This window comes from Mesoplodon densirostris, chromosome 4 (assembly GCF_025265405.1).
Source record: "Mesoplodon densirostris isolate mMesDen1 chromosome 4, mMesDen1 primary haplotype, whole genome shotgun sequence".
Lineage (NCBI taxonomy): Eukaryota > Metazoa > Chordata > Mammalia > Artiodactyla > Ziphiidae > Mesoplodon > Mesoplodon densirostris.
Window position 1 is genome coordinate 16,454,931 of NC_082664.1, and position 26,529 is coordinate 16,481,459.

The following is a 26,529-nucleotide window of genomic DNA, read 5'->3' on the forward strand; positions in this document are numbered from 1 at the left end:
ATGACAGTGAGGAAGTTTCACAAAAGTTATTCAATGATAATTGAGGATTGATCTAGAGGATGCTAGAAGACTCAGATATTTAGAGGCTTCAATTGGAATGAGTTTCCCACAGGTCAAGTCAGCTTGCTTTGGTCACAGTAGGAGCAGAGAGAGCTGTGAGAAAGAGAAGCCAAGTGGAGATAAAGTTTCTTATTGGGAAAGGTACTGTGTAGTTAGGAGTGGTGGGAGGCATGAACCAAAAACCATTAAAAAATTATTTAAATATGTATTCATTTATTTTAAATATTTATTTTAACATTTAATATTTATATTAAATGTAAATATTATTAATGTTTATCTTAAAAAATTTTTTAAATATTTATTTATTTTTGCTGGGTCTTAGTTGCACCACACAGGATCTTCATTGCGGCATGTGAACTCTTAGTTGCGGCATGCGTGTGGGATCTAGTTCTCGACCAGGGATCGAACCTGGGCCCCCTGCTTTGGGAGTGTGGAGTCTTACCCACTGGACCACCAGGGGAGTCCCCCAAAAGCCAATTATTAAAGGCTGGTTTATGGGGAAATTTTTATTACAATTAAACCAAGCCCATAAACAATACAGGATGTGTGTAACCCCAAAAATTTGGACTCAAGGAAGAGAAAACATGATTCTGAGGAAACATCTAGATCAAGTAATGACTGGTAATAGTTGAAATTTAAGGCACACAGGGAGCCTGTCTGTACCAAAGTTTTTGTATTTAAAAAATAAATAAGTAAAAGGTCCCAGTAACTTTAAGTAAAAGGAAGACATTAGTTTGACTATTATTTGGACATTTTTATTTTCATGGAAGAAGCATAACTGACTCAAGTTTTGTTCTGCTTTCTCAGAAACACCTAAAGAGATCCTATCTGCTAAATTTAATGTACTCATAACAAATGTTCTGAGTGCTTTTTAGTTTTATCAGCACAATTAAAACTTGCAAAGTACTTTACCACAACTTTTTGAGGAAGGCAGGATCCGTGTTATTTTCCCTATGGATAAGCTGAGACTCAGTGAGGAAGTGACTTGCTCAAGAGCTGGTGAGTGGTGGAGCCAGGATTCAGAAGCTAAGCCTTTGGACCATCAGTCTGTGCTCTTGGCACTGCACCGTGCTAGTGGCAGCTATGGGAATTGCAATAGCCCCCTGGAGGAAACATCAATAGAAATAACAGCAGTTCCCCAAACAGCAAAAAATTGATATATCTTTCATGGCTTTGGAAAATATGGTTGAACTTACAAGTGAAGTAATGAAACCACAGTTGGCTCAAGTACTGTAAAGCTGTATATAAAATAAGTTATTTTTCTAACTGTATTTGGGAAATGAAATAACTAACTTTGCCTTATAACTAAGGAGAACTCTTTGGTCCAGACTTTTTTTCCCCCTTAATTTATTTATTTTATTTTTCGCTGCAATGGGTCTTCATTGCCGTGCGCTGGCTTTCTCCAGTTGCGGTGCGCAGGGGCTACTCTTTGTTGCGGTGCGTGGGCTTCTCACTGCGGTGGCTTCTCTTGTTGCGGAGCACGGGCTCCAGGTGCACAGGCTTCAGTAGTTGTGGCTAGCTGGTTCTAGAGCGCAGGCTCAGTAGTTGTGGCACACGGGCTTAGTTGCTCCGCGGCATGTGGGAACCTTCCGGACCAGGGCTCGAACCCGTGTCACCTGCATTGGGGACAGTTAACCACTGCGCCACCACGGAAGCCCCCTTTTTTAATAAATTTATTTATTTTATTTTTCAAACTATTTTTAATGCCAATTTTTAGAAAGCTTTATAAACTTCTCTACCCCTCAGTGTCTACAAAAGGACACTGACTAATTTTTAGCAACAGTGGTTGTTATCAAATACATGACTAATTAATGTTTAGAGTTATTTGTTCCTTTGAAAAATAACTAGGCTACTTTGCCTTTGTAATTCTTTATAAATTCCTTTGAAAGGGTTTTTGTTTGTATGTGTTCTCTCTTGGTGAAACAGTGTTACCCATCACTTCCTGCTGCTGCCAACATGCTATTTAACGTCTTTCCCCTTTATTTGTCTTTTTTTTTTGGCTGCACTGCGGGCTTGTGGGATCTTAGTTTCTCAACCAGGGATCGAACCCAGGCCCAGGGCAGTGAAAGTACACAGAATCCTAAACACTGGACTGCCAGGGAATTTCCATAATTTGTCATCTTTTAATCTGCTTTTAATTGGATAACCAGATCACTAAACTCATTACAAGTATGTGTAAAATAAAAAAAAAAGTTCTGTAAAAGAGGAAGGAGAAATTTCTTCTTTGTCAAGGGCATATACTTTATTGCTTTGATTTTGACAACTTTTTCATTACTCAGACACATTTTTGCTTATTCAGTGTTTTTCACTTACGTTCAGATAGTTGAGTTTGCCAGGTATTTGTCAAACTGTACAAAATCTTGACCTAAGTATAGATATTAGAAAATAGAAAATATAATTAACCTGTAGCTAGGTTCATCTATTTCTGGTTCATTTTTTTCCCCTTAGACTTTTTCAAATACACTGAATATGATGTATTTAAACATTTAAAAATAAAGTTTTAAAATTCTGTATTTGATTTTGATTTTGAGTGGTTCTGATCTTCAGAAATATCTTTTCTGAGATGAAATTCACACAACAGAAAGTTAACCATTTCAAAGTAAACAATTCAATGGCATTTAGTACATTCACAATACTACCTCTATCTAGTTCCAAAACAATTTTATTACCCTAAATGAAAATCCTCTACCTATTAAGCAGTTACTCTCCATTCCTCCCTACTTCCACACCTCACAACCACCAGTCTACTTTCTGTCTCTATGGATGTATCTATTCTGGATATTTCCTTTAAATGGAGTTATACAACATGTGACCTTTTGTGACTGTCTTCTTTCACTTAGCATAATGTTTCTGAAGTCCATCCATGTTGTAACATGTGTCTACTTTTTAAAAAAAGGATTGAATAATGTTCCCTTGTATGTATATTCCATAATTATCTTTTCATCTACTGATGGACATTTGGCTTGTTTCCACCTTTTGGCTACTGCAAATAGTCCTGCTATAAACATGTGTTTACATGTATTTGTTTGAGTACCTGTTTTTAGTTCTTTCAGGAAAATATATAGGAGTGGAATTGCTGTGTCACATGGTAATTATATGTTTAATTTTTTGAGGAACTGCTAAATTGTTTTCCATAGCAGCTGAACCACTTTACATTCTTACCAGCAGTTTACAAGGGTTCCAATTTCTCCACTTCCTCAGCAACATTTCTTATCTTTTTTTTTTTTCTTTTTTTTTTTTTTTTGCGGTACGCGGGCCTCTCACTGTGGCCTCTCCCATTGTGGAGCACAGGCTCCGGACGAGCAGGCTCAGCGGCCATGGCTCACGGGCCCAGCCACTCCGCGGCATGTGGGATCCTCCTGGACCGGGGCACGAACCCGTGTCCCCTGCATCGGCAGGCGGACTCTCAACCACTGCGCCACCAGGGAAGCCCTGCAAAACTTGTTTTCTGTTTTAAGTTATAGCCATCCTAACGGGTGTGGAGTGGTATCTCATTGTGGTTCTGGGTTGGTTTTCACTACTGGTGATTGAGCATTTTTTCATGTGTTTCTTGGCCATTTGTATGTGTTCTTTGGAGAAATATCTATTGAAGTCCTTTGCCTGTTTTTAAAAATGAGTTGTTTGTCTTTTTGTTGTTGTGTGAGTTCTTTATATATTCTAGATTCTAGACCCTTATCAAATATATGATTTGGAAATATTTTCTCCCATTCTGTAGGTTGTCGTTTTGCTTTCTTGATTTGGTTCTTTGATGCACACAGTTTTAAATTTTGAAGTCAAATATATCTGTTTTTCCCTTTGTTGCTCATACTTTTGGCATCATATCTAAGAATCTATTTCCAAATTCAGGGTCATGAAGGTTTACTCCTATGTTTTCTTCTCAAGAGTTTTATGGTTTAGTCCTTACATTTAGGTCATTGATCCAGCTTGAGTTAATTTTTGTATATGGTGTGAGGTCAGGGTCTAGCTTTGTTTTTTTGTTTTTTTTTTTGTGGTACGCGGGCCTCTCGCTGTTGTGGCCTCTCCCGTCGTGGAGCACAGGCTCCGGACGCGCAGGCTCAGCGGCCATGGCTCACGGGCCCAGCCGCTCCGCGGCATGTGGGATCCTCCTGGACCGGGGCACGAACCCGTTTCCCCTGCATCGGCAGGCAGACTCCCAACCACTGCGCCACCAGGGAAGCCCTAGCTTTGTTCTTTTGATTGTGGATCTTTAATTGTCCCAGAACCATTTGTTGAAGAGACTGTTTTTTTCTCCGCTGAATAGTCTTGGTACTCTTGTTGAAAATCAGTTGACCATAGATATATGGATTTATTTGTGGACTTAGTTCTATATCACTGATCTAAACGTCTCTCCTTATATTGGTATCTCACTGTTTTGATTATGGTAGCTTAGTAGTAAGTTTTAAAATTAGAAAGTGTGAGTCTCCCAACTTTGTTCTTTTTTGATATTGTTTTGCCTATTTGGGTCCCCTTCAGTTCACATGAATCTGAGGATTGGCTTTTCCATTTCTGTGAAAAAGGGTCTTGGAAGTTTGATACAGATTGCATTTGAATCTGTAGGTCACTTTGAGTAGTGTTGCCATCTTAACAATATTAAGTGTTCCAATCCATGAACACAGAATATCTTTCCATTTAATTTCTTTCCGCAATGTTTTGTATTGTTCAGTATACACATCTTTTCACCTCCTTGGTTAAATTTATTTCTAGGTGTTTTATTCTCTTGGATGCTATTATAAATGGAATTGTTTTCTTAATTTCCTTTTTGAATTTTCCGTTGCTGGTATATGGAATCCATACTGATTTCTGCATGTTGATCTTGAACCTTGCAACTTTGCTGAGTTTATTGGCTGTAGTAGGTTTGTTGTTGTTTGTTTTTTTGGTAGGGGCTCTTTTGGGATTTTAAAAAATATATAGGATCATGTCATCTGTGCATGGAGATGGTTTTACTTCTTCCTTTCCAGTTTGGATGCTTTTATTTCATTTTCTTACCTAATTGCTTTGGCTAGAGTTTCCAGTGCAATATTGAGTAGTGGTGTTGAATATGGGCATACTTGTCTTGTTCCTGATCTTAGGGGAACAGCTTTCAATCTTTTACCATTCAGTGTGATGTTAGCTGGGGATTTTCATAAATTCTTTCAAGAAGTTCTCTTGTATTCCTAGTTTGAGTATTTTGATCATGAAAGAGTGTTGGGTTTTGTCAAATGCTTTTTCTGTGTCAGTTGAGATGGTTGTTTTTTTCCCTTCATATCAATAATATTTAACATTGATTGTTTTATTTTGCACTCCTGGGTTGAGTCCCACTTGGTCATGATGTATAATCTTTTCAGTATGCTGTTGGATTCAGTTTGCTAGTATTTTGTTGAGGATTTTTGCACCTATAGTTATAAGGGATATTGGTCTATAGATTTCTTTTCTGGTGGTGTCTTTTGTCTGGCTTTGGTATCAGGATAATGCTGGCCTATAGAATGAGGAAGGAAGTGTTCTCTACTTGTCTTTGATTCCCTCTCCCCCTTTGTTTTCTTTATGGATAGGTTTAAATTTTTTTGTCAGGGGAGAGAATTAATTATCCGGCTTCTCAAGGTTGTCATACAAGACAAATACCCCAAAGTGGACTTATACAGAAATTCTATGCCTGAAGAAATTTAATCACAACATTTTATTGCTCAAACTCTATGTACTCATCTTAGAAACAAACCATATTATAAAATCTCTGGAATCAGATGTTGTTATTTCAGTATGTATGTTTAGAAATTCTAAGAAAGCATTGAGTCCAAGGGTTATAATATTATGAGATTTTAGTTACTCATATGTATATAAACATCTCTTGGAGCAATTTTAGAAATATGATACCTCCTTGGAAGTATTTACAAGATATAAACTTTATTTTGGCTAGCCTGAACTACCACTTAAGAGAGAACTTGAACACAGGGACAGGTACCAAAGCAAATACTTTACTACAACATAACGTGGGTTAATGTTCAAATGTCTAAAATCTTAGACTTTCCTACGACTAAAATAGCTAATCAATAAATAATTTGCTAAATCAATATTCAGCTGTTTGCACAAAGTTCTTGCTACTCCTTTATAAGGTATATAATTTGTAAATAAAGCTAATTATGATGCAATTTTACAAATGTACTTCTTGATTTTCTATCCATATGTGGCATAATAAATGCATTGCTAAAATAAATAAATTAGCAGATTTTTAAGAGTTTATTTCTTCTAGAATGTGCTTATTTTTAGAATGCCAGCAGATTATTCAGATATTTTTATGTATCATCAGTTCACAAAAGGTGCAGCCACAAATTAAGTAATAAACCTATAGTTTTATAATTCTATTTAAATTTTTGTGTTTGGAGGATTCAGGTCCAACTAGATTTAAAGGGAAAAGTAATGTTTACAAAGAGTATTTTGTATTTTTAAGACCTTTTAATTTTGATTAAAAGTGATATACCGTTATGACCAAAACAGTTTTAGATTCTAAAGAATGCCCAGTCTTCTGTGTTATGGCAAAAAATAAATATTTATTGAATTAAGTGCATAGCAGTGGTATGTTTTATAGACCAAACATGGTACATGCAGTCTAGTTCTAAAATAGAACACAAAACATAAATACAATGAACAGAAATGTATTGTGTTGTAATCAATCCAAATAAATGTAATTAGAAAAATTTTTTTTGTCAGTCTTTAATCGATTTTATTGGTGTTTAGCAGAGTAGGTGAAACTAAATAATCTTTTATAAATATAGTGGTTTTCTAGTGGCAAAATGCATTCATATGTGTTTCACATTTAGGTCTCATGATGGAGTTATGAGGGAGGTATTACCTTATTTTACACTTGAGAAAACCGAATTGTACTGATTGACTTTTCCACTTTACAGTGAGCAAGTATTGGAAATTAAACCCAGGACTTTGGACTTTTAGCAACATCTTCTTTCTGTTACCAGATTTTTCTTTTCTGTAAGTTGCAGTTCAGAAGAAAGAAGGAATAGGAATAGTACTTGTTTTCCAAAAATGTGATACTATTTTTTTCCTACAGCTAACATATAATTTATTTTATAAACATAATCATAACTTCAGAAAATAACAACAGTAGGACTCAGACTTTGTGCTGTATTACAGTGTGTTTGGATTTTCAAAAATAATGATTTCCACACAGCTTTTCAAGGATAAGTTGTTCATATGACTATCTCCTACATAACATTGGAGGGGGGTGGTGTGCTGTAGTGCGATGATTTTCAAACTTTAACGGGTACACGAATTACTTGAGAGTTTAATAGCTCTGTAGGGCTCACTGCTCTCCAGGTAATTCTGGTAGAGGTGGTCCAAGGACAGCACCTGGAGAAACACTGGTTTTAGAGTTTAACACACATAACAAGTATCTATTTGATAAGTTAATGGGGGTGATTTAATCTATGATATTGTTCTAGTTCTTGGAACAGAACCTGGTCCAACATAGTAGATGTTCAGAATATTCCATTCGTATGTGATGACTTGGGTGGCAACTGAGAAGCAGGAGAATATTCATTCTTTCATTCAAAATTTACTGAATTCCTGCACTATTCTAGCCGTTTGGGTATAAAGGGAAAATGGATACGTTCCTCACTCTTGTTGAGTTTCTTTGATTAATAGACTCATTTTAAAGGTATGGTTCTTCCTTTGTAAAAAATTGTAAGATGAAATTATTAATATTGAGGTCACTTTTTCTCTGTAAATTAAAAACTCATTTTTTGAGGATTACAGGTTAAAGAAATGGCCTGAGTGTTAGTTCTTGTTTTATTGTTGCTCTAAAGCTATATTATCCAGTATAATGGCCACTAGATGTTTGCGGTTATTTAAGTCAATTAAAATTAAGTAACAATGGGAATTTGGTGCCTCAGCTGCACTAGCCACATTTCAAGTCCCCAGTAGCCACATGTGTGTTATACTGGAGAGTGCAGATACAGAGCAGTCCCATCATCCTAGGAAGTTCTATTTGACAGTGTTACTCTAAGAATCTAGAACAAAGCAGTGATTTTTCCATTGCCTTGATCTGTAAATGGATTTTTGAGGTAAATATTAGCAGTGGCCTGAGGCTGTCATTTCAACCCTTAAGTGCATTAGCACTTTTTCAGGTGGATGAGGCCCAGGGTTAGGATTGATTTACTAGAACAGTTTATTACACAGCAACTAAGATTTGAATGCTCATATCTGGGATTTTTCTTAAACCTCCGAGTAAGACACTTAAGTTATTTTACTGCTTTAGGTATATAGCTTTTCTCATGATGTGTGTGTGTGTGTGTGTATGTGTATTTACCTCCACAGCATTACAGTTGCTTAAATTTGTATCTAGTGAACTTTGAGGGGGGCAAAGAAAAGTTGCAATTACATTTTTATTACTAGAATTTTTGGTATTTACATGAAATAATTTATTCATAGATGCCAAATTTGAGCATAGTGACAAGTTGGATTAACACTAGTCAGAACTCAACTAGGTCAAACCCCAGTTATGCTTATTATAAAATATTAATTACTGTAATGTAGTATTTTGGTAATTTAAAAACTAAACATTTTACCTTTTTTTGTTGAACTTATGTAAAATCCTGTAGCACCTGCTGCATTCTGATGTCTAGACATTTTTCTATGCAGGGTTCTAGAAATAGTCTGCAAGCGTAACTGACTTTTCGCCTCTATTTCCTGAATGAGTATCTAGATAGAGATAGGTCTTGCCTCCTTTTTTTTTTTTCCCCCTTCAGGTTTTGCTGTGGTCCCTTTCTGAGAAGAGAAGCAATAGGAGACTGTCACTTGGTCCCAGGTCATGGATTAGAGCAATTAAATCCTTTTGTACATTTCTGCTTCCTTCAGTGATTCTCCCTCTTTCCAGATCACTTACTTCAGCCTCTGGTACTACAACAAGCAAAACCAGCGCCGGTGGGTAGATTTGGAAAAACCTCTAAAGAAGCAGCTGGATAAATATGCATTGGAACCTACCGTCTATTTTGGAGTGGTGTTTTATGTGCCTTCAGTTTCACAGCTGCAGCAGGAGATTACCAGGTAAGAAATAATGTGCTGTTTGTTTCTAGGAAATCCGGTGAAATTAAGGTTGGAGTCAGGAGATAAGGCTAAACTTTGCCCTCTTGCCCCTGCATTTTTAGCCTCAGTATTAGGTGGAGGTGCTGGTATGTGGTGTGTCACAGTGCTTTACTGCATGTTGCATGAGTTATGGGTTCACTGGGCATGAAGGAATGATTAAAAGGAAAAATGATGTTTTTACCCTGGCTGTGAACTCTTCTTGGAGTGATGTCACCTTTAATGTTTTCGTTGAGTTGTTTCTGACCTTTGTAACAATGAAATGAGAGAGGAGATTTAAAAAAATTGTCACAAAATCTGTGTTTACTCCTCAAGGAAATGTGTAGAAGGGTCCTTCTAATTCTGACACCAGTAGCCATAGTATTCTGTACATAGGTGTGGAGCGAAGGGGAAGTGGGGGAGGTGTTTGAGATCAGTAAAGTTTGGCCAATAAGTGCACTTAAAAGGGACAAAGGCAGCAAGGGTAGAATGTATTAAGGAGTAGGATAGAGGAACTAAATGTTCTTTTTTTTCTTGACAATAACAAAAGAAAAAAACAAGGGATCAAACTTGGATTCTTTTTTTTTTAATTGAAGTACAGTTGATTTACAATGTTGTGTTAATTACTGCTGTACAGCAAAGTGATTCAGTTATACATATATATATATATACACATTTTGTTTTTTAATATTCTTTTCCATTATGGTTTATCATAGGATATTGAATATAGTTTTCTGTGCTATACAGTAGGACCTTTTTGTTTATACCAATTTGGATTCTTTTTTTTTTTTTTTGCTGTACGCGGGCCTCTCACTGTTGTGGCCTCCCCCATTGCGGAGCACAGGCTCCGGACCCACAGGCCCAGCGGCCATGGCTCACGGGTCCAGCCTCTCCGCGGCATGTGGGATCTTCCCAGACCGGGGCACGAACCCGTATCCCCTGCATCGGCAGGCGGACTCTCAACCACTGCGCCACCAGGGAAGCCCCCAAATTTGGATTCTTGAGTCTGCCTTTCACATTCTTCAAAATCCACCACTACCTTATCTTTTTAACCCTGTTTAACATTACTTTCGAGCCAAGCTGGACCACTTCTAGTGTGCTGAACATGCTGCATGCCTTTTCACCTCTGTGTCCTAGACCTTTCTTTCATAAATATGTACTGGAATCCTGTTCATCTGATTTTACTTCAAAAGGCACCTCCTCCATAAAGCTTCTGTGGTCCCTCAGGCTGGAATGAGTTTTGCCTTCTCCAGACTATTCTAGAATTTGCTTGTACTTACGATGGCAGTTGTCACAGCCTTTCACTACAGTTATTTGTGTACGTATCTTTTCCTTAGATTTTAAACCCATGTTTTCTTTAACTTTGCCTTTCGCATAATATCTAACACAATGCCTTGCAGATAGTAAGAACCTGGTACTGCCCTGTGTTTGTGGAATATTCTTTTTAAGTACTGAGTTCAGAGTTAATTTTTGGAAGAAGGTGGATAACCAAAGAAGCTACAATCAGGTTGTAGGGATAAGCATGAACTGGCTATAAAACAGATCTGAGACATAAATATTGAAGAGAGAAGTAGAAGCCACGAGGAATAAACAGCGACTGACCACTTTGACTCATTTATTTAAACATTTATTGCAGATATAATATGGTATGTGAGAATTATATTGGTTACTGTGGGAGATGAATATACAAATGGATATGCTTAACTTACTCTGGAGGATTTGCTCACAATCTGGTAGAACTGACAGTCTATGTAAATGAACAATTACAGTATATTATGATAATACATGCTTTAATTAAAGCACTGGATTCCTAGGGGTGGGATGTGGGGAACATGAACAGGGTGTAAAGAAGTTGACTTTTCACTTGACTTTACAAGGAATTTTCTAGTTAGAGGGAGTAGCTTGTGCAAAGTAGGGGGATAGCAAAAGCCAGTGATGTTTTCAGGGAATTTCAGACATTACTTCGAGGGGAGAACAGAGACTTGAAAAAAGGAATGTCCTAGTCATAAAGTCATAGATCAATAGGGGCAGACATTTTTGAATTTTAACGGATGGGAATGATGAAATGTGCATTTTACAAAGATCACCCATCATGGAAGGTAGATTATAGGTGACAAGACTATAGGCAGGAGACCAGTTAGGAATGTATATGCCATAATCTAGGCATTAGTCTAGAGCGTGGACCTGCTTTCCAGTGATTTGATTTAAGGAAAGAACCAAGAATATTTAGAGTGGAATATGTGGACAGCATATTCAATAGATAGACTTATTTAGGTGTTTGAAAGGAGCTGCCTGGGAGAATGTTTCAAGGTTTCTTCTTTGACAAGATCTCAGAGCTACCAGCATTCTATTTGCTGATTGAGGGAAGTCTGGGTTCTACTAGCAGGTGGAAGGGGATAAGTGGAATCTAAATCCTTGTTTAAAAGAATGGTGTTCTGGTCAAGTTTTTTGGTAACAAAGAATGGAAACCTCAAATGTAGCTAAAATAGGATGATGTAAGGACATATGAAATGATTAAAAGGGTGGGCTCTTAGGGGAATTCAAATGTGAACTGTAACTGGGTTGAACTTCACAGACGTCAAACCTGGAAGAGATTCTGGATTCAAGATGGTTCTATAGACCGTATTGGCAGAGAGTTGCTGGATCTTCATTCAACACCGTATCCCCAGCATCTAGAACAATGCTTAATGCATAGTAGGCCCTAGTAATTACCTAAGTGAAAATATAAGAGGAAGGCAGAATAAATCTTCACCATAGAGCTTATCGAAATGGAGAAGTGATACAGATGAAATACTGCTGACTGGCTGAAAGTAGATGATTGCTGATAATAATAACAGTTGTTTATTAAGTACCAGCTATGTTCTAATATTATGCTGAGAGCTTTACATATATTCCTTGATATGTTCAGCCTTGTGAAGGGGTGATAGTGCCCTCATTTTACTAGAGATAACTTAAACCCAGAGATTATGACTTGCCCAAGTTCATGCAAAATGCTAAATCAGAGATCAGGAATTTAACTTAGGTCTGCTTGACTAAAGCTTGTGCTGGTAACTAATACCCTATATATTGAAAGCATAAACAGAAGTAAACCCACATCACAAGAATATTAAGAAGGCATTTTAGAAACTATTCTTTTTGGTATTTCATCAAAGAATATTTTAATATAAGGCTGGTCTGAAATGTCAGGAACCATTTTCTTCTGGCTTTACTCTCCAGGGCTAGGAAAGTCTTACATCACCAAGTTACTAGTCAGAGTTTCTAAAGTAAAGATTGGCCATTGATTCTCTATGTCTCCAACGAAAAAGGACAAAACTTAGAGACTTTTACAGGGTATAAGACAGCTGACCAGCTGTCTTCTAGATGGTTGTAGCTTGTAGCTTTCAAATAACTACAATTAAGGATAAGTGACTCAATAAACTGATTATATTGTGTGTGTGTGTGTGTGTGTGTGTGTTGGTATAGATATGGTCAAGGATGTTCCTGTCGTTCTTCGAAACCATCTGAGCTTAAGGTTTCGGCTAGTTTATGCTCCTCTACCAAATTATGATAAAATGCATAGTGTCTCAAGTGGAGGTAATACTGATATTGACTTTTAAAAATTGACCTTTTTTTATAGGTATCAGTATTATCTGCAGCTGAAGAAAGATATCTTGGAAGGAAACATTCCTTGTACATTGGAACAAGCAATTCAGCTAGCAGGCTTAGCTGTTCAAGGTAAATAATGGCAACTGATAATATAATAGATCTATCAAATTAAAATGTATGTTAAACAGAAACAGCAAGGAATTCTTTTCGTTTGTTTGTTTTGTTTTGTTTTTGTTTTTTTTTTTGTGGTACACGGGCCTCTCACTGTTGTGGCCTCTCCCGTTGTGGAGCACAGGCTCCGGACGCGCAGGCTCAGCGGCCATGGCTCACGGGCCCAGCCGCTCTGCGGCATGTGGGATCTTCCTGGACCGGGGCACAAACCCGTGTCCCCTGCATCGGCAGGCGGACTCTCAGCCACTGCACCACCAGGGAAGCCCCTAGCAAGGGATTCTTAAAGTAACTGACTTTATAGAAAATAACTACTATGAAGTAGTTTTTTATATTAGTGAAATATTCTGTTATCTAAGGGGCTTCCTTGTGGGGAAAAAAATGAGTTTGGATTACTTCAGTGAAATAGAAGACTTCTGGAAGGTTAAGTGTGTTATGTCAACAGAGCACACAGACCAAAAATAGAGAGGAAATACACACATATGCACACACATGTATAGCATTTAATATGCTGTGTATTCCTCTAGTTCAGGAACTTGATCTGCTGCTAGCTAATATTTTCAGAAGAAAGATCAGCCAAACAGTGTGGTTGACGAGGTTACATTCACTTATACTTTAAGCGTACGTCATTTGTTTGGTTTCAGTTGTCCTAGGTTATAGAACATCGTCCATCACAATGGATAGTTTTGTATTTCACAAGTATTTTTGAATTAACTGTCATTTTTCACATGTCTAATCTATATGTATTTACATGTATGTAATATACTTTGGAAAGACTTCTGATGGGGCACTATTTCAAATTGATAACTGGCATTTAATCTTGGGAATTGAAATTTAATCAGAAGAATCATTAATAAAGTTCCATCAGATATTAGCAGGCATGGAGACATATATCATTTCTAGACAAATAAATGCCTGATACACATGGAGCCACATTCCTTTTCAAGGTACTTTGAAGCTTCCTAAGTGTCATCTTTGGCTTTAAGAGTTAGTTTTTCCTAAGCTTTTTGCTGAACTATCAATTTTTTTGAACAATTAAAAATTTCTAAACAAATACATCTTGCTGTAACATATTCAGAGGATCTAATCCCTTTCCCTAGAGATAATCACTACTATGAATGGTTTGGTTTCTTCCTGACATTTTTCTGTGCATAAGTAAGCATACATGATTACAAAGTAGGTTTTGTTTGTTGTTTAATGACAAAAAAAGAGATGGTTTATATATAGTTTGTAACTTGGTTTTTTTAACTTTATTAAAAGGCATTTTTTCCAAGTCAAGACACATGAATCTACCTAATTAATGTTTTTTAAAAGGTATTTTATTTTTTTATTTTTTTTTATTTTTCTTTTTGCGGTATGTGGGCCTCTCACTGTTGTGGCCTCTCCCGTTGCGGAGCACAGGCTCCGGATGCGCAGGCCCAGCGGCCATGGCTCACGGGCCCGGCCGCTCCGCGGCATGTGGGATCCTCCCGGACCGGGGCACGAACCCGTATCCCCTGCATCGGCAGGCGGACTCTTAACCACTGCGCCACCAGGGAGGCCCTAAAAGGTATTTTAAAAGTATACACTTTAAGGCTTCCCTGGTGGCGCAGTGGTTGAGAGTCCGCCTACCGATGCAGGGGACACAGGTTTGTGCCCCGGTCCGGGAAGATCCCACATGCCGTGGAGCGGCCGGGCCCGTGAGCCATGGCCGCTGAGCCTGCGCGTCCGGAGCCTGTGCCCCGCCACGGGAGAGGCCACAACAGTGAGAGGCCCGCGAACCGCAAAAAAAAAAAAAGTATACACTCTATAAGGCAAATTTGACTTCTGAATCATAAGCACACCATCTGTATACTGCATATTGAATTTAGTTCTGCATGCTTTGCTTCCATTTAAGCATAATTGACATGTGAATATTTGTCATTTTATATAGCTGATTTTGGTGACTTTGATCAGTATGAATCCCAGGACTTTCTTCAGAAATTTGCCTTGCTTCCTGTGGTAAGAATTCTTTTGACATTGGGCCTTTTTAAAAACAATTTATTTCCATACCCTTAATATTCCCTGAAATGAAGTCCATATAGTAGACTTACTAGGCAGGAATAGAGTTTAAAAAATCAGTTTCCTCTTATAAACAGCTCAATTGTAAATGCTTTGCCTGTTATAGTTTTCTGGTCCTTGTAAACCCACAGAGACAGAAGGGTCTGTGGTCATTGGACTGCAGCCAGAGAAATTCATTTTGTGTTTGGATGTGAGTCTAAAGAGAGGGACAGATTTCCAGCTTCTGTGGAACCACATAGAGGTTTTGCTTTTAACTGAAGCCTCAAAACCTGATAGAATTATGTTGAAATGGATTTGGTTTCTCATCAGCAAATTAAGGAGTGGATGACAAAATATACTGCCTTCTACATTTTAAAGTCCGTGCTGATGGAATTGACAGGGAAACTGTGTGTTGGAACAACCACGGGAGGTGGTACGCTCTTCCGAGTGTCTACACAACCAGCCAGGGAATGCACAGGGTGTTATGTGCTGGGCTTGGAACTGGCTGATGATGTTACCAAACTGAAATAACTCATCTGAAACTTTCTCTGGGATGAATTGAATTGAGAAGGCAGGGCAAGTGTTCTGGCTCCTGAGCAGAAGCCACGTAATTCCTTAGAAAGATCATGATTATGTCCTTAAGCAAAGCTCGCACACATTAACACTAGCCCTAGTTTTGCCTGCTGGTGGCAAGAGTCAGTCACAGTCAGTAGCACGGATTCCTCCTAAGAAATTTGGGTGATTTGTTTACATACTTACTGCAGTATGTTTTTTCCAGGAGTGGTTACAAGATGAAAAAGTATTGGAGGAAGCAACCCAAAAAGTGGCCTTACTGCATCAGAAATACAGGTAACGCTGAGAAGTGGAGATAGGTTAGAACTAATGCCTGTTTGAATTTGAACCATGCATGACACCATGAAATTTGGAACTTTACTACTGCTGCTGCTACTACGGCTTGTTACCCGGAGCCAGCCTTTGCAGAGCTCTCACGGCGTGCCAAGTGCTCTTATGAGCACTTACCCGTATTAGCTCATTTATTATTCATTTTTTATCATTGATGAAACTGAGAAAGTTGAAAGCTGCAGTCACTGAAGGATGATAGCTCTTCATCCCATGTCTTAAAGGTTTTGGTGGTGACTCGGTCCTGTGTAGGTTAATGCAAGATTAGGGAGACATGTTTTCTTTTGTGATGTGGCAGATGTGATGTTTTCTTTTGTGTCCGCCCCCCTAGTTCCCCGCCTGACACCTCTGGAAGCTGTGTTTCTGTCCTCTGGGGGAGCTGTGCTGAGAGCTGTGGTGCTTATTGCCCTGACCCCTGCTTCTGGGCAGATAGTGATTTTCTTTGAGAGTGAATCTGTATGTGTTGTCCAAAAACCCTGTCCTAGAGAATGCTAGGTTTTATTCTAAACCAAATACCACACAGTTCCAAGTACTTTATATATCATTAAATTCTTGTAACCATTCTTTAAGGTAAATGTTACTATCTCCTTACAGATTGGGAAAATCAAGCTCACAAAGACTAAATAACTTGCCCAAAGTTACATGTGGTAGAGGTGGGATTTGAAGCCAGGTCTGTCTAATTATAACCTATTATTCACCCCCTCCCATTAAAAATAACCTTTTGCCTTTAATCTGTCCCCACTCAGATCCATACAGTCACTCACAAAAGATTAATCTTCCTAAAATATCACTTTTGACTTGTCTCCCCTCTTCTCCTCAAATGTTCATGAATCTCTTCTTGCTTTCCACCAGCCTAAGTTCATTACCCCTGGGATTAAAGGCTTCCCACAAGTTGGTTAAATCCTGCCATTCCAGCTTTACCTTCTGCTGTCCAAATGAACCTTATTTTTTCAGCATAATTAAACCCTCAGGCACACATCCCTCTATCTTTTGTTATTTTCACTCATTCATTTGTGCGTCTCCTTAAAAGATGGTTTAGTGCTGTTATTCTGTATGAGGCAGTGCTCAATGCTGTGGCACAAAGATAAATAGAACAGTGATCTGCCATCAAAGAATGTATTCCCTGCTTTGGCATCTTAAGGGATAGGCAGGACAGCCCATTGTAATAATAATAGTAATACTGGTAATGGGTACGGGGGAGAGGTGTGCACAGAATGGGGTGGTTCTACACAGAGCAAGGGCATCTGACTTAGACTCAGGGCGGTCACAGAAGGTGACAAAGAAGGAGTGACATGTAGGCTGAGTCTTGAAGGGTATTAGGGATTGACCAGGTGCACAAGTGGGTGATAGGTATACCAGGAAGCAGTATTAGCATGTACAAAGGCCCGGAGGCATGAGGGAATGTGGTATATTCAAAGAAATGCTGCGTTTGGGATGGTCGCAGTGTGGGGTGCCTTGTGGGTGTGGGAGAGCAGCAGCAGATGAGGCTGGAAAGGCACATGTCCGTGTAGTTGAGTGCCTTCCTACCTGCACACCCATTCTTGTAATTTGGTCACTGGAGCTAAAAGGAATTTCCACCTTCTAACCCTTACTTGCAGCACTTACCCTTTGCAATTTTAGCACACAGTGCTTAGTATTGCCTGATACTTTGGTGGTTTAGAAAGAATTCTAGCTTTCACTGAAGATTTTTTTAGGTGGTGGTTTTATTTCCTGCCTTTCCCCTTACCTGCCTAAAGTACAAGGGGTAGGATCTTACATAACTAACCCTCAGCATTCAGCACAGTGCTTTTGCATGCACTTGGTTTTCAGTAAATACTGATGCATTGATATAACTAATCACAGATGCTTAGAAACTTGAAATGTTTCTAATGTTTTATGACAAATTGATGTGTAGTTTTTTTAGAAAAGCTTTTCGTAAAAAATTTTTTTAGTTTTGTGAACAATCTAACTTCTTTTGGGTTGCAGAGGGCTGACAGCTCCTGATGCTGAAATGCTGTACATGCAGGAGATAGAGAGAATGGACGGCTATGGAGAAGAGAGCTACCCTGCCAAGGTAAGCGTGGCACGAAGACTGGGCTCGCCAAAGGCATCTTAGTAATTCTGCCAGAAGAGTGGGGAAGCCCAGGGATGCCCTGCTGTGCAAAGGCCAAATAAACGTAAAAGCTGAGGTCCTTGAGACCAAAATTTTGTAGTAAAACACATTCCTGTTTTGTGCCTTGTTCTTGGAAGTGCTCTTGAAATAGAGTTCCTTAAGGAGCCCAACTCTGTTTTCATGTATTTACAAGATGATACATTTATACCTTGCAGACTTTTTGCCTTCAGCATAGGTCTTCTGAACATTTCCTATCTGGGACACAAGAGTAGGGAAGTAGGTGTGGTCATTGTGGTTCTCATGCATCTGCTGCCCGAGTTTCCTTTTCCGCTTTCTCCTCTTAGGATAGCCAAGGCAGCGACATATCCATCGGAGCGTGTCTCGAAGGTATCTTTGTGAAACATAAGAATGGAAGGCCTCCTGTGATATTTAGGTATTTTTCTTACATCTTTCTGTGCACTTTCCGTGGCTCCTGTTGGTGATATTTTTTAGTACCTGTGCTAGTTATATCGCTCACAAGTAAATCTCGCCCAAGGCCTCACTAGAAAATGGAAATATGCCCTTCCTAGAATAAAATACCACCTGACTGCCATGGTTCTTTTTATAAGATACTTTCTTTAAACCAAATTGTAGGAATGGTGCTTGTAACGATGGCCTGCTTATGAAATGCTTAAAAATGTGTGACCCTTTTCTTACCATATGAAGGTCATTCTTTATCTTGGTGTGAATTTTTCATTTGAGCTCTGGTTTCCAGGGCTGTTTCTTGTGGAAACTCTAGGCCTTTCTCTGATTCTAGTTTGTACCAAAATTCCTAAAATACCAACATCTAAAAAAATTTCAATTACTTCTTATAATGTTGATTTTTCTTTTCTTGATTATAAAAAAGTGATACTATCCATTTGTGGAAATCTTGGAATGTATCTAGTAAGAAGGACAGAAAGGATATATAGCAATGTGCTAACAGTGGCTGGCTCTGAACAATGAGATTTCAGGTGATTTAAATTTCCTTTTCAGTATTCTTTGTCCCTCCATTTCCTTTGCTTTACTATCTTTTGGGCCCTGAATTCTCCATGGTGATTAGGACGACAGCGTGTACCGGCTTGGGGAGTAGATTCCCACTCCTAGGCTGCACTGCACTGGGTCAGTGGCTCCCAGTTGGCAATTGCTCTCATGTCCCCAAGCTGCTCATCGTCTTCCGGACATGCTGAGCTGCAGGGTAGGGGGTGGAAATGGATCTGGCCTGCACCGTAAGGGCAGGGCCCTGACATTGGGAGACATCCCACCGGCTTCCTTTATCTCCCTGGATAGGAAATTCTAAAATTGCCTTCTTTAATATGATGCTAATAAGCTTTAGGTTTAACAATTAAGCACCAAATTACTACAAATGAATTTTATTTAATTAAATAAATCTAATATAACGGAGAAGGATAAAGAGGGATAGATTTTGTTCTTCCAGACCTATTTTTCCCTTTTATAAAATTATACAGTTATATAATAAAATGAAATATTATATAAAATCTGAACGTGGTAAAATAGAGTCAGAAAGTTCCAAATCGGAGTTTGAATCCTGGTGAACACACCCAGAATAGTTCACTCTTTGGATTGGAACTTTATCTTCACCCTGCTCTACCAGCTTTTCAGAGCAGCTCTCCTCTAGTTTTGTGCCTTATTTTGCCCTGTACACCTGCAGAACTTGTCTGCTTCTGTGTTCTCTATCATCCCTGCCCTCCATCTGTGCCCCTTTGAGGGAAGCACTGTCCCTTACTGATCTTAGTATCCTAGGACCTAACACAATTTCTGGTATTATCATAGTGGGTATCCTTTAAAATGTTTGTTGAATGAATGAAGGAGGCATTGGCAACCAGCTGAGAGTGGGATATTTGATCAAATTAGTGCAGCAAATGAGGATAAATAGATTTTACATTTTTAAATACTCTGCCTTCATTTTAGTATACATGCTTTTACTTCTTGCCACTAGCTGTTGGCACTTCAATTAGAAAATGCACGCGAGCTGATTAAAACCACTGTTTTCTTTCTAAAATGATAAACAGATAGTAGCTTATATATTAAGCTCAAAAAGGGAAAACTCATATATTCTATCTCTTAGTAAAAAACCTGAGCACTCACATTGCCATTTGCTGTTTGTTGTTCTTTAGGTGGCATGATATTGCTAACATGTCCCACAATAAGTCCTTTTTTGCATTAGAGCTGTCAAATAAAGAGGAGACCATCCAGTTTCAGACTGTGAGTAAGCATTAGGAATCTGTATGTAATGTTTTTCCTGAAAATTAACACTTCTGTGTATATGTGTGTTTGGGGGGGGGGGTAGGATTAAAATTATATAGTATTTCATAGTTTTATAAAACATAAAACTTTATAATACTTTATCACATTTTGTATAGTAGTACTTAGCAAAAATTAGTTGCTCAGTAACTACTGTTGAATAAATGAATGAGTCTTTGGATAAATACTATCTGATTATGATCTCGAAGTTAAATTTAAGGGACTATTAAGTATAGGAGAGAGTAAACACTGGTATCTTAACTTCCACTGATAAGTGAACAGCTCTTTAGAAATACCATTTCACAGTTACTTTTACTCTCTTGACAAAAGCAATGTCACTGAGTCATTTTGTTTAAAAATGTCTTTGAGTATCTAGTCATCAATAATAAAAATGATTTATTTAAAAATGTCTTTGAGTATCTAGTTGTCAGTAGTAAAAGTGGACATTTTCATAATTTTAAAATTTCTAAGTCATTTTGAAACTGTTTAATATAAGAATCACACTGTGGAGCAGCTTTTTGTTTGTCTTCATAATCTGAGTCCTAATCACAACATTCACGTGAGGGGTGCAATTTTAGAAAATGGGAGAATCCCAATGTGTGGAAAGTGACTTTGAAATAATATGTCACCCAGTTCTGCCTTGTTCTCAGATAAGCTCTGTGTCAAGTTGTAGATGTGCTTTTGTTTATTTTGTGCATATTTTGTTTGCTAGGAAGACATGGAAACAGCAAAATACGTGTGGAGACTCTGTGTTGCGCGACACAAGTTTTACAGATTGAATCAGTGCAGCCTGTAAGTATACCCTGCTCACAGAAACTGTGGGAGGTGATGAGCTTAGAAGTTTTCATCTCGAACTATAGTATATCGTCTAGAAAGGCAAATTTAAAAAAGAAAAGATAACATTTTTATAATAATCTCTTTACTTTTGGATGTCAAACTTTTATTTCTCAGTTTTAGCTTTGGACCAACCTCTAATAACCACAGATATGCCTCTAAGATGTCTTTCAGCTAGTAACTAGAATTATTCTAATTCACGAAAGCTAAAATGGAATTTTTTTTTTTAATCAACATTTTGAGTAAAAAAAGGTTATTCAGCTTTTCAAGCCTTTTGAAGAATTTATACCCCTTCTTCCTAAATGTACCTTTTCCTTAGCCCACATGGGTTTCCCCCTTTCTGCTGGATCATTCCTGTCAGGATACAAACATGCTGTAATATTTGACCTCTTAAAACTTTTCCTTCGTTCCACATGCCTTCTAACCACGGTGCTGTATCTCTCTTCTCTTCTACAGCTGATTTCTTCAAAAGAGTTGTGTAATCTTGCTCTCCCGCCTTCCTTCCACCCCATTTCCCCCAAGCTGCCACGCCACTGTCAGAGTGACAGTGACCTGCACCCAGTGGTCATTTCAGGAGTTCTTTCACTTGACTCCTGGGCAGCACCAAACCTCTGCTCATCCCTTCCCCCCTGCACCCTGCTCTTCCTTGGCTGCCAGGACCCCACCCTCTCCTGCTTTTTCTCTTTCTAAGCCTATTTCTTCTCAGTCGGCTTTGCTGGTTTAATCCTCGGACCTCTTCTCATCTACACTCGTTCTCTAGGGGATTTGGCTTGACCCAGGCTTCAAAGCAGCATCTATATACTAAAGTGCACCCGACTTCATTTCTAGTCCTGTCTTCCCCCTGAGCACTTGACTTGCACACCCTACTGACATCTCTACTTGGGTGCCTAACAGGCTTCTCCAGTTTGATATGCCTAAAACCAAACTCTTGATGTGCTCCTCTTCCCGCCCCAGAGTCTGCTTCTTCCTGCTGTCCCCCATTTCGACAGATGGCGGCACACCATAGTCACTCAGGCCCCAAACCTAGAAGTCCTACTTAACTCCTGTTTCTCTTTCATCCCATATCCATTTCGTCACTATGCTCTGCAAATTCTGCCTTCAAAACATATCTAAATCTGACCATTTATACAACTCTTCCAGCTGATGACTTAGTGCTGGCTGCCATAGTTCTCATCTGGAATACTGCTGAAGCCGCCTTTTTTTTTTTTTGGTCTGCATTGGGTCTTCGTTGCTGTGCAAGGGCTTTCTCTAGTTGCGGAGAGCGGGGGCTACTCTTCGTTGCGGTGCATGGCTTCTTATTGTGGTGGCTTCTGTTGTTGCAGAGCACGGGCTCTAGGCACGCAGGCTTCAGTAGTTATGGCACACAGGCTCAGCAGTTGTGGCTCACGAGCTTAGTTGCTCCACAGCATGTGGGATCTTCCCGGACAAGGGCTTGAACCCGTGTCCCCTGCATTGGCAGGCAAATTCTTACCCAGTGCACCACCAGGGAAGCCCAATAACTTTAATTTTTATGGTCATTTCTTTTAAGGCTCTCAATCCAGACTGTGCTTAGTCACATTTAAAGTGATAATGATTCTGAAGTATTGATAGACTCGTTCTCATGGTCCAGATGGGCATTTAATGAAACTGCAGCAGGCCTGGAACTGGGCAGTGAATTCTGGACATCAGATTCAGGCTGGGGCGACCAGTGGCTCAGGAGACGGACTCTGCTTGCGTAGAAAGGAGGCCTTTGCTCCTAAGTGTCCCCTTCCCCTCTCCTCAGTCCCGATACATTGTCTAATGGTGTTTGGGATGGCCTCATGTGAGTCCTCTAACCTTGACCTAGATGACTCTATTTTAGAATTTATAGAATGGCGTGATCCATCTTCAGTCTTGCTCTCTCTCTCCACTTTCAAATACATTAGGTAACAGAATCATCTTTTTTATGTCACCCAAGCCTTAAAAATGTTAGATAACAACAATCTCTTTGCTTTTTAATTTATATAATGGGGCTTTTACTTAACATTTCTTTAGGGTTGGAATAGGAATTAAATGAGGTAATGTCAATCTCTTAGGTGAAATGAGTTCTCTCGCCCTCTTCCCCACCCGAAGCCCCAGAACTGGTCATGCTATAGTCGACCTCCTGAATTTATATGAGAAGAGCCTGGAAGGGAAGAGGACTCTTGAGAGGGGTCTTGGTATGGGAGGCTTTTCTCCCTCCTCTCTGGGGAGGTTGGTATCCACCAACCTGCAAAGCCAAGTGGTAGAAGTTTCCACAGACTTTCTCTAGAGGGGGGAAGTTGGATTTCTGTCACCAGTGGGCTGCTTGCTGAGCCTTGTCAGAGGGTTGTTCTGTGTTCCCTGCAGTTTAGGTGTAAACTAAATATGGGTGAATACGGCAGCTGGTCTCTGTTCTGGAGACTTCTGTGATCAGGAGATTGACTGGAGTAGGCCCTGCCTGAAAGGGGATGGGGTTGCCCCACTTCTTCGAGGCCTACTGCAGGGTTTGAAGAGACTGCGAGAGGCTTGGCAGAAGAGAGTAACCCCTATCCCGTTAAAGGAAGGTCATTAAGATCAACACTTCTTAGGTATTTCCACCATCCAACATATTTTTTGTTCATCCAAAGTCACTCCTTTGCACTAGCTAGAAATACATAAGAAAGGAAGCTCACAAAGCGAAAGTCGGACGACTCTTAGCAATTCACAGCCTTTACAGCTCAACTGTAAATGCTTAGCCATGAGCATCAACTTCAGTCCTCACTCACTATTTCATTCATTTATTCAGCAAACATTTGGCACGTTCCTTGTGTGCCAGGCACCAGTGGTACCATGGTGTGTCGTTTGCCTCCATGGAGCCTACGAATCTGTTGAGGTTGGGAGGGGGTGAGACAGATAGTCAGCTGTTAGGGGCATGTGCTCAGGAGTCTGACAGACCTGTCTGGTTCAAGTGCCAGTTCTGCTTATTTGCCACATGGCCAGGAGCAATTTACTTAATCTAAGGATCAGTTTCCTCATCTGTAAAATCAGGATAATAACTGGCCTTGTTTATGGGGTTGGTGTTAGGATCCCATGAGGTAATCAGGTATAGCCTTCAGCACTGTTTTCAGTAAGTAATATCATTTGTTTTACTTGGGCTAGCAGCCTTTTCTTATTTTGTCATCTCCAGTACACACATTCCAGTGGTTTTCTTTTTTTTTTCTAAGTTCTTCAGCTGCCTCAGTTTTAGCAGCACCATCAGCATAGTAACTGCCCCAAAACACAACCAACAGTTACCCATTTTCTCTTGTGTACTAAGTTTAGGATAGCTGATCTCAGAGCAAACTGCCTTTATAAGAATATTGGCAGGAAGAAAGAGGAGGTTAGAATATTAGAACTGATGGTGTGGCTGCCTCCGTCACAGTTTGGCAGGCGGAAGACATACTAGTTTGTGTTCAGCAGAAGTGGCCTCTCCAGGGGCAGTGTCGCCTCCATCCTGGTTGCCGCCAGCAAGGTGCCAAAATAGATCCCGAGTGTGGGAGTTGCCGCCTGTGCTGCTAAGCTCTGCACCCTTGGATTTTGGGTTTAACACGCTTAAGTTTATTCTTGTTTCCGCTGGGCAATCCTGGACATGGTGTTGGAGGTTTCTATCAGCAACCTTTCTCCCCATCTCTGAATTTTGAATTTATAGTACTTTAAAAGTTTGGTCAGTTTACTGAGTCTCTGGACTAAATATAAACTTCAAAGGACCCAGTTGGCCTAAACCTAGTCCTAACAATGGAGAATAAAGGGAAAGAAAATTTCAAGGCTACAAAATGCAGTGTCTTCAAATTCTGGACACGAATTTTAAGAATATATTAATGTGCAGTTAAGGAGGGCTTAAAAAAAAAAAAAAAAAAGGCCCAGACACACCCTGCTGACTTGTTCCACTAAGGAGGCCTCCTCCTTTACTAATATATAATGCTTTACCAATTGATGCAGGTATTTTTGCAGTCTAATGGAATTAACATCCATTTTATTATTGTTAAGTAATAATTACTGGCAGAATGGGGAACATCCTTTGGGAAAGAAACATCTATTCTTTTTTTTTTTTTTTTTTTTTGAGACATCTATTCTTCATCAACAATCTTAATACCTTCCAGTGATAATAAAAGGATATTATTAAAGAAAGCATTTTATCAAAAAAAGTCAACTCTTAAAAGCAACTGTAGCTACTTGATAAGCTCCTAATAATCAGTAAAATTTTTTTAATCTCAAAAATCTTGTAAAAGTTAGCTGATATTTAGGGTTTGAATATAGGAAATTAGTTGTTAGAGTGCTAAGAATAATGTTAATTTATGAGACATGAGGCTTGATATTATGGTAAATTTACTGATTAAATGGAGCTAGTGTTTACTTTGTGGATTTTCTAGTAATTAGTCCTTAGAACACTATAACCAAGGGTCACAAAATATTTTTGTAATTAGTAATTATGTGTCACATAAGCTTATGAGCTAGGAACAAATGGTCAAAGGTTTTTCAAAAAGTGCTTTGACAAAATTACATCAACAAAGCCAAGAATCCTATGTGTTTAGGTTCCTAGATCTTATTTGCAATATAACTGACCACACATAAGAACAACAATAAAAAAATGTCTACCTCTGTTTTAAAAAGATTGAATTACCAAAGGACTTTTCTGTTTCTTGTTTGTGAGCTACGTTTATTCAAAGATGGAGCTTGCTGTGAATATCTTAAAATCTCAGATTATCTGATAAATATTAGTCGGCACTCCTGAATATTCTCATTCCTTTTTAAAAAGTACACTTAAAACCGGAGAGAAGTTTCTTGCTAAGGAAGGTGAATGGATTTATCACAGGCCCACCAAACCAATTTTCCTACTGTTTTGCTTTCCCTATCTTAGTTCCTTAGAGGAAATATAGATTCTTAAGTTTCCAAAGTTATAACCTTATCTCTTCATGGAGGTGGTCACTGCTGAGCCAGGCCTACAGAGGAGATGCATTTGCACTGAATCTTGCTTCCCTTGGGATGAGTTTGCGGCCCTCTGGCGTGGCCTGTTTTCCCCTCTGCTTCTGATCACTCCAGAGGTTCCACCCAAATGGACCAGGGAAAGTTACTGCTGCCCATCCCTCTGGTAGTCCAGGTGACTGATGCCCCATGAGGCTCAAACCCTGGAGTGTGGTCAGAGGGATCTGGGCATCAGGAAGGGACCAAGGCCCCAGGTAAGGACAGAAAATCTCCTTTTTTTTCTCTAATTTATGATTGGATTATTTTGTCTTTTGCTTTAGAAGATTTATCATTTTACCTTCTTATTAACTTATTTTGGTAGAATTAGGAAGGTTATGTGTATATGAGTGTGTGTATATATATATATATATGCTCTTCTCAAAGACATGTCTTATTTTACAGGCAAACTCAGACTGTCATAGTGAACCCAATTAGGAGGAGGTCTTCTTCGAGGATGTCTCTGGTAAGAAAGGAAAAATACAATTGGTCTTTTTCTTTTAGTAATGTCATCTTCCTTAGTAAAATATGCTTTTAGCACTGTTAATTTTTAGTTTGAACCACAAAAGTGTGCTGATATTTGACCA

The 26,529-nt window shown here is 39.0% G+C and overlaps 1 protein-coding gene across 2 annotated transcripts in view; it reads left to right on the forward strand.

Annotated features, from left to right (window-relative positions):
• Nucleotides 1–26,529, forward strand: part of PTPN21 (protein tyrosine phosphatase non-receptor type 21) — a 67,120-nt gene that overhangs the window by 20,223 nt on the left and 20,368 nt on the right. For both annotated transcript variants that reach the window (XM_060095747.1, XM_060095748.1), the window contains exons 3-11: nt 8,921–9,090; nt 12,722–12,819; nt 14,771–14,838; nt 15,656–15,726; nt 17,743–17,830; nt 18,214–18,302; nt 20,026–20,113; nt 20,865–20,944; nt 26,348–26,408. In XM_060095747.1, the coding sequence (XP_059951730.1) occupies nt 8,921–9,090; nt 12,722–12,819; nt 14,771–14,838; nt 15,656–15,726; nt 17,743–17,830; nt 18,214–18,302; nt 20,026–20,113; nt 20,865–20,944; nt 26,348–26,408 (813 nt within the window). The remainder of the gene's footprint in view (nt 1–8,920; nt 9,091–12,721; nt 12,820–14,770; nt 14,839–15,655; nt 15,727–17,742; nt 17,831–18,213; nt 18,303–20,025; nt 20,114–20,864; nt 20,945–26,347; nt 26,409–26,529) is intronic.